General features: G+C 34.0%; 3 protein-coding genes across 5 annotated transcripts in view; 2 read left to right on the forward strand and 1 right to left on the reverse strand.

Annotated features, from left to right (window-relative positions):
• The window catches only part of LOC138131559 (tyrosine-protein kinase transmembrane receptor Ror-like), a 52176-nt gene that overhangs the window by 35258 nt on the left and 329 nt on the right, over positions 1–16589 (forward strand). For all 3 annotated transcript variants that reach the window (XM_069048625.1, XM_069048626.1, XM_069048627.1), the window contains 4 exons: positions 10850–11014; positions 12567–12856; positions 13961–16221; positions 16368–16570. In XM_069048625.1, coding sequence (XP_068904726.1) covers positions 10850–11014; positions 12567–12856; positions 13961–14464 — 959 coding nt within the window. In that variant the 3' untranslated portion in view covers positions 14465–16221; positions 16368–16570. The remainder of the gene's footprint in view (positions 1–10849; positions 11015–12566; positions 12857–13960; positions 16222–16367; positions 16571–16589) is intronic.
• LOC138131561 (cytochrome P450 315a1, mitochondrial-like) lies at positions 390–4186 on the forward strand. Its single transcript, XM_069048629.1, has one exon. It carries the CDS (start codon positions 2613–2615, stop codon positions 4104–4106), a length of 1494 nt encoding a protein of 497 aa, XP_068904730.1. The 5' UTR covers positions 390–2612; the 3' UTR covers positions 4107–4186.
• Positions 6610–8315, reverse strand: LOC138131560 (cytochrome P450 315a1, mitochondrial-like). Its single transcript, XM_069048628.1, has one exon. It carries the CDS (start codon positions 8169–8171, stop codon positions 6675–6677), a length of 1497 nt encoding a protein of 498 aa, XP_068904729.1. The 5' UTR covers positions 8172–8315; the 3' UTR covers positions 6610–6674.

Genomic DNA, 16589 nt, shown 5'->3' on the forward strand with positions numbered 1-16589 from the left:
ACTCGGAATTAAATTAAAAATACGACTGTACAAATCTTTTGTAAATTATGAAAACGGTTCCGTTTTAGATACCGTATTATTGCTTGTCAATAATGCATTGTCAGTACAAATAACAACTGTTAACAAACTTTCGCCGATGGCTCCTCTGTCTATAATTATTAAGTTGTGTTAACACTGCAATTTTAAAAAGATCAGCAAACGATCGTATTTCCGTAAATTTTACTGAATGTATTGATATTGACATTTACTACGGCTTTTAAAATTTATAGAATTCTATTAAGCTCAATTTTTTAGTTCTTAAATAAATAAAAAATGAGTTATATTAGACAATGTATTTAACCATTGGTCAGAACAATAAAATACAATAACTGACATTTAAAAAATCTGGTTTGTTATATAGGTAGGAAAATTTTTACCTTCCATAAAAACTAAAAAATCATGAAAACATATTAGTAAATACATAGTTCATCAATATATTGTAGTCATGTTATAAAACATGTTAAGGTTACATGAACTCTCGACAAATTGGGAACTGATTGAACTACATACATACATAGTTAAATCGTAATTCCTCACATTCGCAAATTTTCACATTTTAAAATTATGATTTAATTTGAAACTAAACAAACCAAAAACTTGATTGTAAAAAAGTTTTATAAAAAAATGTACATTATATTGAAGAAGTTTATATTAGCAGCATTTTTTTAATCAATATTGGCATGAGATATAGAAGCATGAAAACTCAATAAAAATTTTGTAATATGTATGTATATGAAACTTTTAAATTGTTTGCGTCTCTGTAACTCCGTTCTCACAAAATACACATATTTAAAAGAATTGAATTGATGATTTACCCCCTGTGAGTATATGAATTTTTAATAAGAGATAGATTAGCGAAAAAACTAAATGATATATTTTTTATTAATTGTTTGACAAATTTTGTTTTATTAAATTAATGCGACAATTTAGATCCTAGAGAAGGAGATAGTGTAAATCGAAGTAAAAACCTAATTTAAATAGATATATCTGCGCCGGCATCTCAAACGTGAATTTTCTGGTTGTCCAGTTGATCCACCTAAAATGATGTCATCCTACCGGTAATATTAACGAAACCGTATATGCATAGTGTTGTGGGCGAAATCTTGACGTATTTCTGAAAAATATTTTTTCTCTCGTTTCCATTTAACGACAAAACTTTTTTAAATCTGAATTTGGGAATATAGGAGTGCGGTTTTTGCAAGAACTACTCGGAACTCTATTGAATTGCGTCAAAAAATTTACGAAAAAACCAAAATGAAGAATTATAATTAACCACTACTTATTTTAAGTCAGACGTTAAAACAAACTTATACGATTTTAATTCCATCATTACATATAGTAATTAAATCAATTAATTGGTTACTAATTGAAATGTTTTATGTATTTTTTTTTACTTTTTAGGCTAGAACAAACCTATTACTGTGTTCTAAACATAACGTTGAGACGCAGGCTCATATTATAATTATAACAGCCATGTATACCGAATTTAAGAATGGGCGTCTATAAATAAATTCTTCCTGTAGGTAATCTAAAACACTTGATTTAAAAATTTATTTGATGTTATTTGTAATTTGTAATTCATTATTAATAATAATGCTAAATCTTGATTAACTTTTTGAACTCCATAATTTATTTTACGCTTTGAAGGCTTTAAGATCCCGATTAACTAGATACCAGTCATAATTATGGGTAATCAAGTTTACTTCCTCCACATTAAAATGAACCACCTACCGACTCGCAGACACTTTAAATTTACATTTCACTTACAACGTGTTTGCAAATCTCATAAATTTTATATTAAAAACCAAAAGGTTGCGCCACATATGTAGATAGGTATTTCTAGATAGTGAGCACCACCAGTACTTCATTAAACGATTTTTTTTCGATTGCTAATGGTAGATTTTAGGTTCTCAAGGCCAGTTTTATTGTTCGAAATTATTAGGCAAAAAAATTTTTACCTGCTACATATCAAAATTTCATTGTTATGTAATATAATTATATCTTCCCGTGGAGCAAAAGTGGTGCAAACTTCCCGCATAATATCGAATACTAAGTCTATATAGGACAAGTCGATATTTTAACCCAAATACTTCTGTTTCTAACTATCCTAAAAATGTATAGGTCAAATTCAAGTTTTATTCTACTTTCCAAGCAAATACACTATTTTTTAAGTATTTATAGGACAAATTAATATTTTAATTTTGTTTCGTTGCTTTCCAGTGCCTAAATAGGACAAATTGCTATTCAGCAAATATTTATATTGAATAGTAAGTAATATGTATGTATTAATATCTAATGATATACATATTGAACATTATTCATTATGGAATAGGGTCAACTGTGCCGGAACCTAATTTTTTCATTTTATTCTCGTATTAATCAAGCATTTAACGCAGTAAGTGTTTTGAGATTATTTTATTGAAATATCAGGAGAGCCACCCTAAACCATCTCGAGGCTGCCCCCCTGTTTCGATTAATTACCCCTAATAAGCAACGAACCTCATCGTGATCGAATCCCATTAACGCCGTGAAGAGTACGCCTAATCCTCTACGCGATACTATACCTAGAGCCGATGATAGTGAAAAATGCCGTTATTTGCTTATATCTACGACCGGTCGCAGGTCACACACAGTGTTGTCGTAGAGCCGTAACGATGCTCTTCCGTCGTGTTCTCAGTGCCCAACTAAAACGCCCCAAGAGTTCGCTCGTGAACGCCAACTCAGTGCTGCACTTCGACGAGATACCCTCCCCCAAGAGGTTCCCCATAATCGGGACGACGTTGTCGCTGCTAGCGCGGGGCTCCATGTCGAAACTGCACGAGTACGTCGACAAACGCCACAAGAAACTGGGACCCATCTACAAGGAGAGCATCGGGCCCGTGAGTTGCGTGTTCGTTTCCGATCCGGAGCAAATAAGGGTGGTTTTTGAACAAGAGGGTAGGTATCCCATGCACCTGTTGCCCGAAGCGTGGGTGATGTACAATCAGCTGTACGGCTGTCCTAGGGGACTGTTTTTCATGAACGGCCCGAACTGGTGGCACCACAGGCGGATCGTGAACAAAATCCTTCTCAAAGGCGACTTCAAGTGGATGGAAGACGCGTGTGAATGTGTCAGTAACAAGCTTGTTAGGCATTTACACAACTCGGATGACGATAACTACTTTGACAATCTAGAGGGTACTTTGTACAAGTGGTCGGTCGATGTCATCGCGTCAGTTCTCTTGGGTGCCGAAACCTACTTACAACACTACGAAGACATTGAACCGAAAATAGTGAATCTGGCTGAGATAATACACTCGGTGTTTCAAACCACTGCCAAACTGTCGCTGATACCGGTGTCGTTTGCGTCCAAGTGCAAAATACCACGGTGGAGGAGGTTCGTGGAATCCGTCGATAACGCTCTTGCATCTGCTGACGGTCTGGTTGTCCAGCTGATTCAAGTCTCGTGTCCTGAGAGTAACGGCCTACTTCCGAAACTGCTCCAGGAAGAGATAGAAATTCAGGATGTGAAACGGATCATTGTCGATTTAATTTTAGCCGCCGGCGACACCACCGCGGTAGCGATGGAATGGATATTGTATCTCATAGGGAAAAATCAAAAAGTTCAAGAAAAGCTGCGTTCGCAATCGCAACCGGATTATGTCAACTACGTGATTAGGGAGTCTTTACGACTTTACCCCATTGCGCCGTTCTTGACAAGGATTCTACCTGAAGATTCGATTGTGGCGGGTTATGGGGTGCCGAAAGACACCCTCATGATTTTATCAATTTATACGAGTAGTCGAGACGAACGCTATTTTAAAAATCCGACTAGCTTTATCCCGGAAAGGTGGGATCGCAGTAACAGTAATTACAGTAGTGACATGCAAAAGGCGAGTTTACCGTTTGCCATGGGGTTGAGAGCTTGTGTTGGAAAGAAACTGGCACAGAATCAACTTCAAAAGGCGATCCTAAATATTGTCAATCATTTTCAAATAGAGGTTTGTAATAAGAGAGATGTTGACATCAAAATGAAGATGGTGACACATCCGTCTGAACCATTACAATTACGATTTAGAAAACTGTGACTGATTTTTAAGACTTTATAGTGTTGTTACCTTTTTGAGAGATTAATAAAGAATCATCCAATAGAATGTGGATTTTTGTTCTTTGTTATAAGCAAAGGTCATCTTATACTTCCTCGCAGTAACACATTTATCCTCTCATTGGAAAATCAAAACAATAATTCATTCTTACCAGTGATATTTACGTTATGCTAATTATCAAAACGTTAAATTTAGATTTTGTAATTTACTAACAACAGTATTGACAAACAAATACGTAGGAACTTTTGACTCCAAGAGACCCTGAGTGATTAAATTGTGCCATGCCAAGTGAAAAATATTTCGTTTACCGTAACGAAAACTCTCGTCGATATACTCGTAAAAAGTAATCGAATCAAATATACAGGGTGGAAACTTTAACTGGAATAAAATTCATAACTTGGAAAGAGGCGATTTTTGTAAAAAATACTGAAACAGGTCAATTTTTATTTTTCCTTGCCCACATTTTGACCTATATGGTTTCTGCATATCTGCTCCCGGAAGTGCGCAACCACCCCCCAACTTTTTTTTTTCAAACGTAAGGGTATATCAAGTGACACCTCGTTTGAAAGGCCAATTTGTAAGGAATACAACGCACTATTTCTTTCTTGAATATTTTCAAAGCCTACGTGCTAAAAAATAAAAACCAATTCTATAAGTTAAACACTATTTAATGCAACAAATGTTCAAAATGGGCACCGTTTCTCTCTTGGCAAATTACAAATCGATAGTAATATGCATCCCTTAGGTTTTGTAACATTTCCGGTGTGATTTCGCTAATTTTATGGTTCATGCCTAATACGTTGCTGAAGGTCCTCAATATTCTAACAGTGAAAACTGTTAGTAATTGTAATTTAATAAAGCAGCGGTCGTTTTTTCTTCAAACAAACTGTAGTTTTTATCGCACAAAAACATTTTCACTCACTCTTTCGTTTCAATTGATGATTATTATCGATGAGCGAAGTGTCGAATTAGGGGTTAGAAAAGTATAAACAAAAATATTCAATTAAAAAAAAAATATTATGTAAAAAATGTTTATTTTAAAGAGTTCTATTGGTGATTAAATTTATTACGCGAACTTCCATAACAACCTATATACCGGGTGGTAGCTATGATTTCAATAGAAATGCGAAGAAATACACATATGTAGACAGTCCAGAAGAGTAATATTTTGGAAATAGGTCAACACCAAATCAACAAATTTGTTTTTACACTGTATTAGTTCATGAAATAGGTCATATTTTAGGTTTGGGTCATTCAAACAAAATATGGCTGTCGTTGAACATCAAAGGAACTCACGGTCACTGTTGAAGTTGAAAGGAAAGTTTGTGAACACAGTTATCCACGTGTATACTTGGTTGTCTAAATTCTCTGCCATAACATGTTAAAATAAAACACTTTCATTGGGAATTATTTTCTCCCTTTATTAAAAGATAATTAATAGTCAAACAAATTGCTAGAAACTGACTTAAAACAGTAGATTTTCAATTTACGGGGCTATTTCAGTGAAAATATCAATTTATTTTATACAGCAGCTAAAAACAAAAAACAGAATTATGATAAATGTGGCTGATTTTTATGACACTTTATCCCCGCTTGCACCGCAAACAATTTATCTTGTATTAGTCTGATATGCTACTTAAATAAATATTTTTCTTTGCACTGCATATTATGTATATATGGTTTATTCTTTACTTAAAAATAGAACGGGCATCTAACTATTAAAAATAGAGTAATTTTTTATGATAAGTACTTAAAAACTGGAGTATTTTTTAATTAGTGTGTGACACAGTAAACTTTGTTCCATACTGAGTACATTTCAATATGTATATCATTAGTTGTTATTATATCTTTTTTATATAGGCAGTTAAAAAAAACAAAACGATAAAAAATGTAACTGATTTTATGATACAAAAAAGCTGGGGAATTTTTGATTAAAATATTAACATGTCCTATATAGGCTTATACAGAAATAGGTATTGGTTGTACAGAGCTTTAAGTACAGGTTAAGGCAAAATTTCACGGCTGGTTGACTCACGGTAATGCTATTGGCGTGAAATTGAATTTTAAAATTCTCACACGCCCATCTTTATATACCTATATTCTTTACGTCGTGTGACCGAAGAACGAGTTCGATCAAGAAACAACTCTACAACAAGCATGGCTGTGTACCTGTACATATTTGATTTGATTACCTTTCATCCATATCTTACGGTTTTTTTTACGGTAAACGAAAGATTTTTCACGTGGCATGGCATAATTTACATCATCAATAAGTCTCTTGGTGTAAAAAGTACCTACGCATTTGTTTGTCAATACTGTTGTTAGTAAATTACAAAATCTAAATTTAATGTTTTGATAATTAACATAACGTAAATATTACTGGTGAGAATGAATTATTGTTTTGATTATCCAGTGAGAAGATGAATTTGTTACTGCGACGAAGTATACGATAACCTTCGCTTATCACAAAGAACAAAAATCCACATTCTATTGGATGATCCTTTATTTATCTCTCAAAAAGGTAACACACTATAAAGTCTTAAAAATCAGTCACAGTTTTCTAAATCGTAATTGTAATGGTTCAGACGGATGTGTCACCATCTTCATTTTGATGTCAACATCTCTCTTATTACAAACCTCTATTTGAAAATGATTGACAATATTTAGGATCGCCTTTTGAAGTTGATTCTGTGCCAGTTTCTTTCCAACACAAGCTCTCAACCCCATGGCAAACGGTAAACTCGCCTTTTGCATGTCACTACTGTAATTACTGTTACTGCGATCCCACCTCTCCGGGATAAAGCTAGTCGGATTTTTAAAATAGCGTTCGTCTCGACTACTCGTATAAATTGATAAAATCATGAGGGTGTCTTTCGGTACCCCATAACCGGCCACGATCGAATCTTCAGGTAGAATCCTTGTCAAGAACGGCGCAACGGGGTAAAGTCGTAAAGACTCCCTAATCACGTAGTTGACATAATCCGGTTGCGATTGCGAACGCAGTTTTTCTTGAACTTTTTTATTTTTCCCTATGAGATACAATATCCATTCCATCGCTACCGCGGTGGTGTCGCCGGCGGCTAAAATTAAATCGACAATGATCCGTTTCACATCCTGAATTTCTATCTCTTCCTGGAGCAGTTTCGGAAGTAGGCCGTTACTCTCAGGACCCGAGACTTGAATCAGCTGGACAACCAGACCGTCAGCAGATGCAAGAGCGTTATCGACGGATTCCACGAACCTCCTCCACCGTGGTATTTTGTACTTGGACGCGAACGACACAGGTATCAGCGACAGTTTGGCAGTGGTTTGAAACACCGAGTGTATTATCTCAGCCAGATTCACTATTTTCGGTTCAATGTCTTCGTAGTGTTGTAAGTAGGTTTCGGCACCTAAGAGAACTGACGCGATGACGTCGACCGACCACTTGTACAAAGTACCCTCTAGATTGTCAAAGTAGTTATCGTCATCCGAGTTGTGTAAATGCCTAACAAGCTTATCACTGACACACTCACACGCGTCTTCCATCCACTTGAAGTCGCCTTTGAGAAGGATTTTGTTCACGATCCGTCTGTGGTGCCACCAGTTCGGGCCGTTCATGAAAAACAGTCCTCTAGGACAGCCGTAGAGCTGATTGTACATCACCCACGCTTCGGGCAACAGGTGCATGGGATATCTACCCTCTTGTTCAAAAACCACCCTTATTTCCTCCGGATCGGAAACGAACACGCAACTTACGGGCCCGATGCTCTCCTTGTAGATGGGTCCCAGTTTCTTGTGGCGCTTGTCGACGTAATCGTGTAATTTAGACATGGAGCCCCGCGCCAGCAGCGACAACGTCGTTCCGATTATGGGGAAGCTCTTAGGGGAGGGTATTTCATCGAAGTGCAGCACAGAGTTGTTGGCGCTCACGAGCGAACTTTTGGGGCGTTTCAGTTGGCCAGTGAGAACACGACGGAAGAGCATCGTTACGGCTCTACGACAACACTGTGTGTGACCTGCGACCGGTCGTAGATATAAGCAAATAACGGCATTTTTCACTATCATCGACTCTAGGTATAGTAGTGCGTAGAGGATTAGGCGTGCTTTTCACGGCGTTAATGGGATTCGATGGCGATGGGGCTTGCAGCTTGTTAAGGGTAATTAATCGAAACAAGGGGGGCAATTAAAGAACCGAAGCGTCGCAGCCGCGGTATTAACGAGTCTCGACCTCGACCGAAAATAAAAAAGTGAACAAACACATCCTTGCTGTTAACAAATATTGACATAATATTATTGTTTCAGTTCATTTAATTTTAAAATTATAATAGGATATTGAATATTCTAAAATTCCTAGACTGATATTTATAAATCTAATTGATAAGAGGTCTTATTAAAAAATTTACATACTTACACGCGCCTAGACAAACAACAGAAAAAAACGAAGTTAAGAAGAAAAAAACAAAAGGATGTCATAGAAACAAAGATTGTGCTAGTCAACAAAAGATCATTTTTATTTTTAAATATATTTTCGTTGAATTTTATTAAAATAAGTAAAATATAAATATGTAGGTTTTTAATAATAAGTATGTATTATATATGCTTATTAAATTGTGTACAATCTAGAAATATCTTTCAGTATTCAGTAATTTTGCATGTGGGTGTAGTAGATTGCTACTGACGAAATTCAATTTTAAAAATTGAGACAGACCTCACTTTTCCAAACAAAATGGATATCTAATCCTGTTAATTTGAATTTTAATTAAAAATAATTTAAAAGCTTTATCTTATTGAAATGACAGCTGAACTGTTATTGATGTAAAATAAATTCATTTACCGTTTGCTTCATTACCAACACTAGAAATTTAATATGAAGTAATTATGCAAGTAATTGAGTGACGTTAAATTAACAGATTTCATTTTTTTGTTAGGTTTCATAATTAACTCGAGTAACAAATAATCTAAAAAGTAATATTTTTAGAATGTCATGATAGACTCTAACATAAATCTTAATTATAATTATCAGACTAAATTTAAGTAATTCATTAAAGAAAACAACCTTTTTCTTTAATATTATTTTAGTATTTAACAAATTTACTTAAACAGATTTACTTACAGATTCTTGAACCGTGATACTTTCCACTAAAATTTGCTTATCATCATGAATCCTTACAATTCATTGCGCACTGTAATACCATGGCTTAAAAGAGCAACAATAACCATAAGGAGGTATTAAAATACTAAAGGTTTAGGTTTAAATAAAAGATTACAACAATTATCATTAAATGATACATTATAATTAAATACACTTTTGATATTGGTAACTATCTTTCCCCAGTTCGTGTCTAAATGATGATGAAAATGTATTATGTCATTAAATAATTACGTACCAAAATAGTTTAATAATAATTATAATTATTTATTCGAACGATATGACAACGAAAACATTTAGATTGAGCTTTTAAAGATAAATGTGCAATTTTACGCTCGTGAACATTCACCTTTCATAAACAAAATAAAAAAACAACAAAAGGAGATTTTATTTTATTACCTTTTCTTAACTTTAAAAATCCTTTTATTTATCACCAATATCGACTCACCACCAATATTTTAGAGGAAATAAAATTTCCTGTTTTAAAAGTTGTTATCTTCAGAATTAAATTCTATAAACTGGAACTCGTTATTTTTTATACGACCACTTTGTTGTTCATAAAATTTTGCCTGTTAACTTTTAAGTACACATTAAAAATTTTAACCACAAATTTTTTTACTTTTCTTTGCCGAAACACTGGAGAAATTGTCTGACTTGGAAAATTAACTTATCAATCTTTGCAAACAAATTTAACATCAATTACTGTTAAATGAGGCATTATTAAGTTCACATATGTATACATAAACAATTGGTCGTAGATAACTGCTACAACGGATAAATTGTTGCACTAAATATTTGCTCAGTGGGTGACTAATCACATGAAAGAGATGAGGCAAGTTGCTAGTAAAGTGTTTCTACCTGACAACTACTTTAATTAATTAATTAGTTAATTAATTTGCGAATAGTTCGCAATCATAATTCTCAGTATTAATCATTTGCTCACAGTATAAATTAATGTAATCATTAGAACAGAGGTGGATACGAAAGTTGGTTTATATTACAGCAAAATGGCTTTGTTAGAAATAGTTACTTCATCAATAAAATAAAAGACCTAAGTTTGATTTTTCCATTTTTCCTTGTGTCGATATGGTTTGTTAGACACACTGCCTAAGTAATAAGATTACGGTATTTGTAACATTGCAAATTCCATTTACATACTTTTCTTTTTAGTTGTGTTTAGGTCGGCGCTTTCCACGTCGTAATAGTAAACGACATGACTGTCTGCAAATATTTTCCAGTAAGAACCTGCTTCATGCATAATAGTAGGGTAAATATTTTGTCAGAATTAGTAATTCTATTCAGACGGTGACGGTTATTATAAATGGTTGATGTACAAACTAAAAGTGTCACGTTTTTCATTTAAAGTCTCGTCGACGGCTTACGGCCAACTTGTGCTTTATAATACAAATGCGAATAAAAACGTTGATGAACGATGAGAGCAAATGCTCCTGAAAAGCGTGAATGTCCTGGCAAAAATGAACCATTCAAAAAAGACTAATTTAATGACGACACGATAGAAAGTGTCTCGTTCGAGCAAAGCTAAGATTTGTAGTTAGTTTTTTATTAGAATAACGGAATTTCGATTTATTTACAGGTGAACTCCTGACAGAAAGTAGTGACCAAGTGGAAATCGTTGCCATAAAAGTATTAAAAGAGAACGCCACGCGAGAAGCCGAAGAAGATTTCATAAGGGAAGTGGAAATCATGAGCGCTTTCAGGCACAACAACATCCTTTCACTCCTCGGAATGGTGGTTCGAGGTAATTTTGTAATTTGAAACAAATTTAACATTCCCGCATACCAGTGTCGCTTTATTTACTTATTTCTAATAAATTAATTCCCGAATGCATGACCATATTTAAAATTTTATTACAAGATTCATCACAATTTCATGATCTCGCAAAAATTTTAATTATAGACATCAAAATTGGTATTGTTTTATTTTAATAATGTACGCATCTTGGATTCTTGAAGAAGTAAAATGAAATTTTAATGGATAAAATCACCCTACTGCATTCGATTGTAAATAATAATAATTAGTCTAACAAGTTGTTTTTTCGTTCGTTTTTCCAGTGTCGAAAATCTTAATTAAAAACAATGGATTCTTACACGTACACGGACACTTCAATACTTATTCCCTGATATTTTATTTTATTATTTCCTGAAAATATGTGCGAAATGAAAATCAAGCAAAAGGTTATTAGATATTTCTAGGAATATTAAAGGAAAAAGATAACAAATAATGATAAAGTTAGCATCTTGAATGTTGTAATAAATATATAATACTGGTGGGATAAAAGATATGATTCAAGCAATAAGTGACAATCAACAACGGAAAAATGATAAGTAGGTAATTGTGCACCAAGGGACTCAAATGCAATTTATTTGCAGAGAATAGTTTACAAAACCAATCGATATTTAAAAACACACACTTCGTGGTGCATACAATATTTTATTTCTACTACCAGATTTCCAAAAAGAGCTAATTTACGTTATTTCTGAAGTTTGCTTGAATGTTCTGATAGTTCTGATATCGTTTGACGTCTAATGGTAACAAATAAAATTTTGTACCGCTTATTGGAAAATATTTATTGAATTGTGGCTTTTTTTGTTTTACTTACGTCCCATGGGACTGTCTGCAACTTTTTTGCCCATTGTTCATGGCAACAAGGTGCATGCACTGCAAGTGGTAGTTAGGGCCTACATTTTGCATTTCGTTGACAAAGCTGAAAAATGTACTCTAGGGTCTCTCATTTCGATAAAATAAAATTTCCATGGACGTGCTCCTCTGTACGTGTAAGAACTGTACCCTCGGTGTAGTGCGTGCGTATAAAATATAATATACTTACTTAGTTGGAAGACATCTGTGTAAAGAATACAAAGTATGTATTATATTTGGAATACAAACATTTTACTTGTTGATTATATGACTATAAGTTTAGCAAAAAACGGGTTGCAATTATCTTAATTTGCTTAAATTTTTTTCGAAAAAATAACAGTTCACTGAATCAATACAAAAATCTTAAAATATAGGTCACAGCAGATTTTCTTCCAAAAGAAAAATACGAAGTTTGTAAAAATAATTTTTAAATTCTGCGAAAGTGCCTGTACACTTTGTATTTCGCGATCCTTCCTGAAATTATGTTATACCTGTCATAGAGATAGATAGGATCCAAAATTCCGTTTTGTTAACAACGTATTTTGGTACATTTTTTTTTGAAAACTTAGCCTGACGTTAAGATTGTTACTTAGCATCCATTAATTTTTTAAAATAACTCAGAACATTAACTCAAAAAACCACTTATCTCGTAGACGGTGCTGTAAGCCCTATGATGGTATTTGAATACATGCCTCACGGTGATCTGGCTGAGCTACTGAGATCTCAGAAAGCGACCTCGTACGAAGAAGACGTTCCTCAGTTGAAACAGAAAGATCTGCTATCCATCGCTCTTCAGATTGCGAGCGGTATGAAATATCTCGCAGCTCAACGATTCGTTCATCGAGATTTGGCTTGCAGAAATTGCTTGGTCGCTGAAGGGCCTATTGTAAAAATTGCTGATTTTGGAATGAGCAGAGATGTTTACACGTGTGACTATTACAAGGTAAGATAGTTTCGGCGATGTTCTTAATTTTAAAGGTGTTGTGGAGTAAAGTTTCACATAATTAAATAACCATCTCAATGAACTTTGCTCGTTACGCGATACTATGGATACAGGGTCGTCAACCCAACATTGTAAGGTTCACGTACTTCCTTCTAAGGTTAAATCTGTTTACCTAATCGCTGTGCTTTCAACCAATCGTACGACTAATAAAAGACACTGTCACAGTGAGTTGTATTTCTATTTATCATTCGCTTTGGACAGATAAAACATTATTGGATCCCAGCAGTTCTTCTAAATTAAACTTCCTTATTTACTTGAAGAGACATCACAATGAAAATCAAAAAACATAAATCGGGTTTCTTATTGGCCATTCTCACACGATTTATACGACTGCAGATGTTTTATAAAAGACTCCAATGTTTTCGTTTCCTGAATAATTCATTTTAATCGATATATTTGCTTACAATTTTATCAAACTTTGTTATAATATTTTTCTATATTCTTCACACATTTGGACCGTCAAAAGAAACTTCGTTTGCTTTAAGAAAAGTCGGTATTTTTTAAGATACTTCATGTCATTCAACTTGTGTCTATCGATTTATAATGCTTGGGTTTTCTCCTGTATAGACGAGACATTTAATCTTCTTCGCTCCGATAGTAGAATTTTAAAAATCAACATTTAAAAATATAAAAAGTTAGACTTTATGTAGAAAAAAAATACACAAAAAACCAGCAAATAAAGCTTTTAGTCCCCACAAGCAATAAGCTTTCAGAAGATTTTTTTTCAATTTTTCTCAGTGATGGTCTATTATGTGACATGTTTTAATGTTTCTGTGATACTTTCACTTAGATGGAGATTACTACAAGTAACTTTTTCTGACCTGACCTTCTGTTATTGTATTACATATTTGTTACTATCAAAATAATTTAAGCGTCAAACGCTACTATCACTAACTGAAGCACGTGCTCCGTTGAAACAAAAGTTCCTTTTTCATTAAGCTTCTCTTACCACCTTTTACAGAATTCATTCATTCGGCTTGAAATATTTCAAATATTTCAATCATAATTGATACTTCCTGCTAAACTACGAATTTCTATTTTTAGATTGGCGGCAGCAGATTATTACCCGTGCGATGGATGTCACCTGAGAGCGTCCTTTACGGTAGATTCACTTTAGAATCGGACATATGGTCTTACGGTGTGCTTCTGTGGGAAATCTACAGTTTTGGCAAACAACCCTACTACGGTCACACAAACGAAGAGGCCGTGAAACTAATTTTAGACGGCATAATGTTGATACCGCCCGAAGACTGTCCCTCTTTAATATGTGAACTGATGAAGAACTGCTGGAAAACTGAACCCCGTGACAGAATCAAATTTCCCAATATCTGCGACAAACTGGAACTCGCTCACGAAAGTTTCGACGAGGACGCAGTCAGCATACAGTACGAAAGTGAAACAAAAAAAGACACGAATAATTTAAGAGGTCTGCCGAGGCCGCCTCCATTGCGGATGATTTCACAGGAGGACCTGCTGGATGCGCAAGGATATTTGCTGGCTAACGAAATTAAAGAACCAGTGCAGTATTTAGAGACGTTACCGGACTGACAGCGTGCAGAACGGAAAAAGAAAAAAACTATCGTGTGGGCAAATTCAATAAAACTGTTAGGTGTAAATGTGTAAAGACTGCAAGAAGTTGGTTTTTTTGTTTTATGAAGACTCTAAGTGTATTGGCTGCTTGTTGTAAATACGTATAGATATATGTAATATTTTTATTAAATTATATTTTTTTAAAAAAGCTTAAGAATCATAATGTGGGCCAATGGGATGCTCAACATTTACATTTTGAACATTTTGTCACAGACGTGTTAAGTCTCGTGCGCCAGATTTTTCATTTAAAAATAATTAAGTATACCTTTTCAATGCAACGAAAGGTTCAAAGCTATTGCACGTCAGTATGACTGAGTTAAAAGTATGAAGTACCTGAGAACCATTTACACAACTCAAAAAACTAACATTTTGTCAGTAAATAAACACGTCATGTTTACAAAAAAAAAACACACATACACACAAAGTTGACTATTAAAACTATTTTTTAAGAAGCAGTATTACAACAAAAGACTATGTTAATTTTTTGTGTCACAAATTGAATACGAATAAAATATTATTGAGGAACACTGCAGTAAAGAGTGACGTTTCCGCTAGTTCGTCATTTCGTCGTGAGCCATAAGTTGAACTTAGCTAATTGTTCCGACAGATTTCATTCAATTGTTCCTTCAATTCGATCATAGTCTGTTACCACGTTTCGACAATGATCAATTTCTTTATAAAAATATTTGATCATAGAGGTGACTTCAGACGCACCGGTAGATATTGTACAAATAGGCGTTGCACATATTTGATATGTACTTTATTCATAAAAATTAATGGGTAGAATAAAGTAATCCCCATTTTTTAACAACAACAATGGATTGTGTAATAATCTTATTTGATGCGTTTGAGGACATGCTCAATTGGAAAAGTTTGTGGTTAAAATTTCAAGATTCATTACAGGGTAGGCGTAATTAAAAGAACGATCAATCAAGTGCCTTATTTATAACAGAGATTCAATATATTCACTTTAAAAATATTTGCTTACTGACCGAAACATGAAAAAATACAAAAAATTCTTTTTTATGGGTTCGAAAAATTACATATCAAAATCCTTGATTGAGTTTGAATGATACCGAACATAACACTTAACATCACTATAAAACGGTACAGATCTGATTTGCTATGAAATTGTAACACATAAGGTTAGACTACGTTTAACAAAAAAGACTAATGGAAATACACAATTCACGAATTAAATTTCCGATAAACTTCGACGTTTGCCTTTCTATGTATATTTTAAACTTATTGGCCTATGAAATTTATAACTGTTTCATAAAATATTGCTGTAAATGTGTAAGGAAACACGGGTGTAATATCAAATTATGTGCCAAATGATTGTTAATAATGTGCATGTCTTTTCCCCTATTCTAAAAGACGCCAAAGACTTGAGGGAGTATATCTCTTCTAATGGAACGACTGATGTAGGTTTTTAAAAAACTAATCGCAGTGTTACTATGATTGTATTGAATTTTATTGTACAATAAAAAATGAATAATATATTAGTAGTTATCTCAGTCCTCTGTGAAATAAAAAGTTTACAATTTTATTGTCACTTTTTGTAAAGTTTTACCCAAAAATTTAATTAACAAATTTCCTTAATGAAAAACACTCTGAAATGGAAGCCAGCGTCAATCGTATATCCCACCGATCATCTAATATCGTCAAAAGCAAGAGAAGTTGGGGCCTGGGGGTTTAAACCACAATATGAGAGCGTACGTACAAATTTTCCTGTATATATTTCATACATTTACGTCTGTGGTCTTAAAATTACGTTTCATAACAGAATAGTCGTTTCAATAACTGGACGAAAGTTTCAACATATTGCCGATTAAATATGTACTTATAAGATTTTTGTTAGGCTAAACACGTGAATATGCGCTTCTTAATGTCAAACGAATACATGCGGCTGTGGTTCAAAGAAAGAGAACTTTACCAAAAAGAAAACTACTCCAAACAGGAAAAAGCTCGAAACGAAGCCCACTTAAAACGCGGTTTCGTTCAAAGGATGATGACCAATCCCAAGCTTCACACGAGAGAGTTACCGACTATTCAATTAAAACGGTTCGCTTATGTCGCTTGA

Source organism: Tenebrio molitor, chromosome 5 (assembly GCF_963966145.1).
Source record: "Tenebrio molitor chromosome 5, icTenMoli1.1, whole genome shotgun sequence".
Classification (NCBI taxonomy): Eukaryota; Metazoa; Arthropoda; class Insecta; order Coleoptera; family Tenebrionidae; genus Tenebrio; species Tenebrio molitor.

Bases quoted from the DNA above. Each gene is read 5' to 3' on its own strand.
- LOC138131561 (XM_069048629.1), top strand. From the start codon at position 2,613: ATGATAGTGAAAAATGCCGTTATTTGCTTATATCTACGACCGGTCGCA.
- LOC138131560 (XM_069048628.1), bottom strand. From the start codon at position 8,171: ATGATAGTGAAAAATGCCGTTATTTGCTTATATCTACGACCGGTCGCA.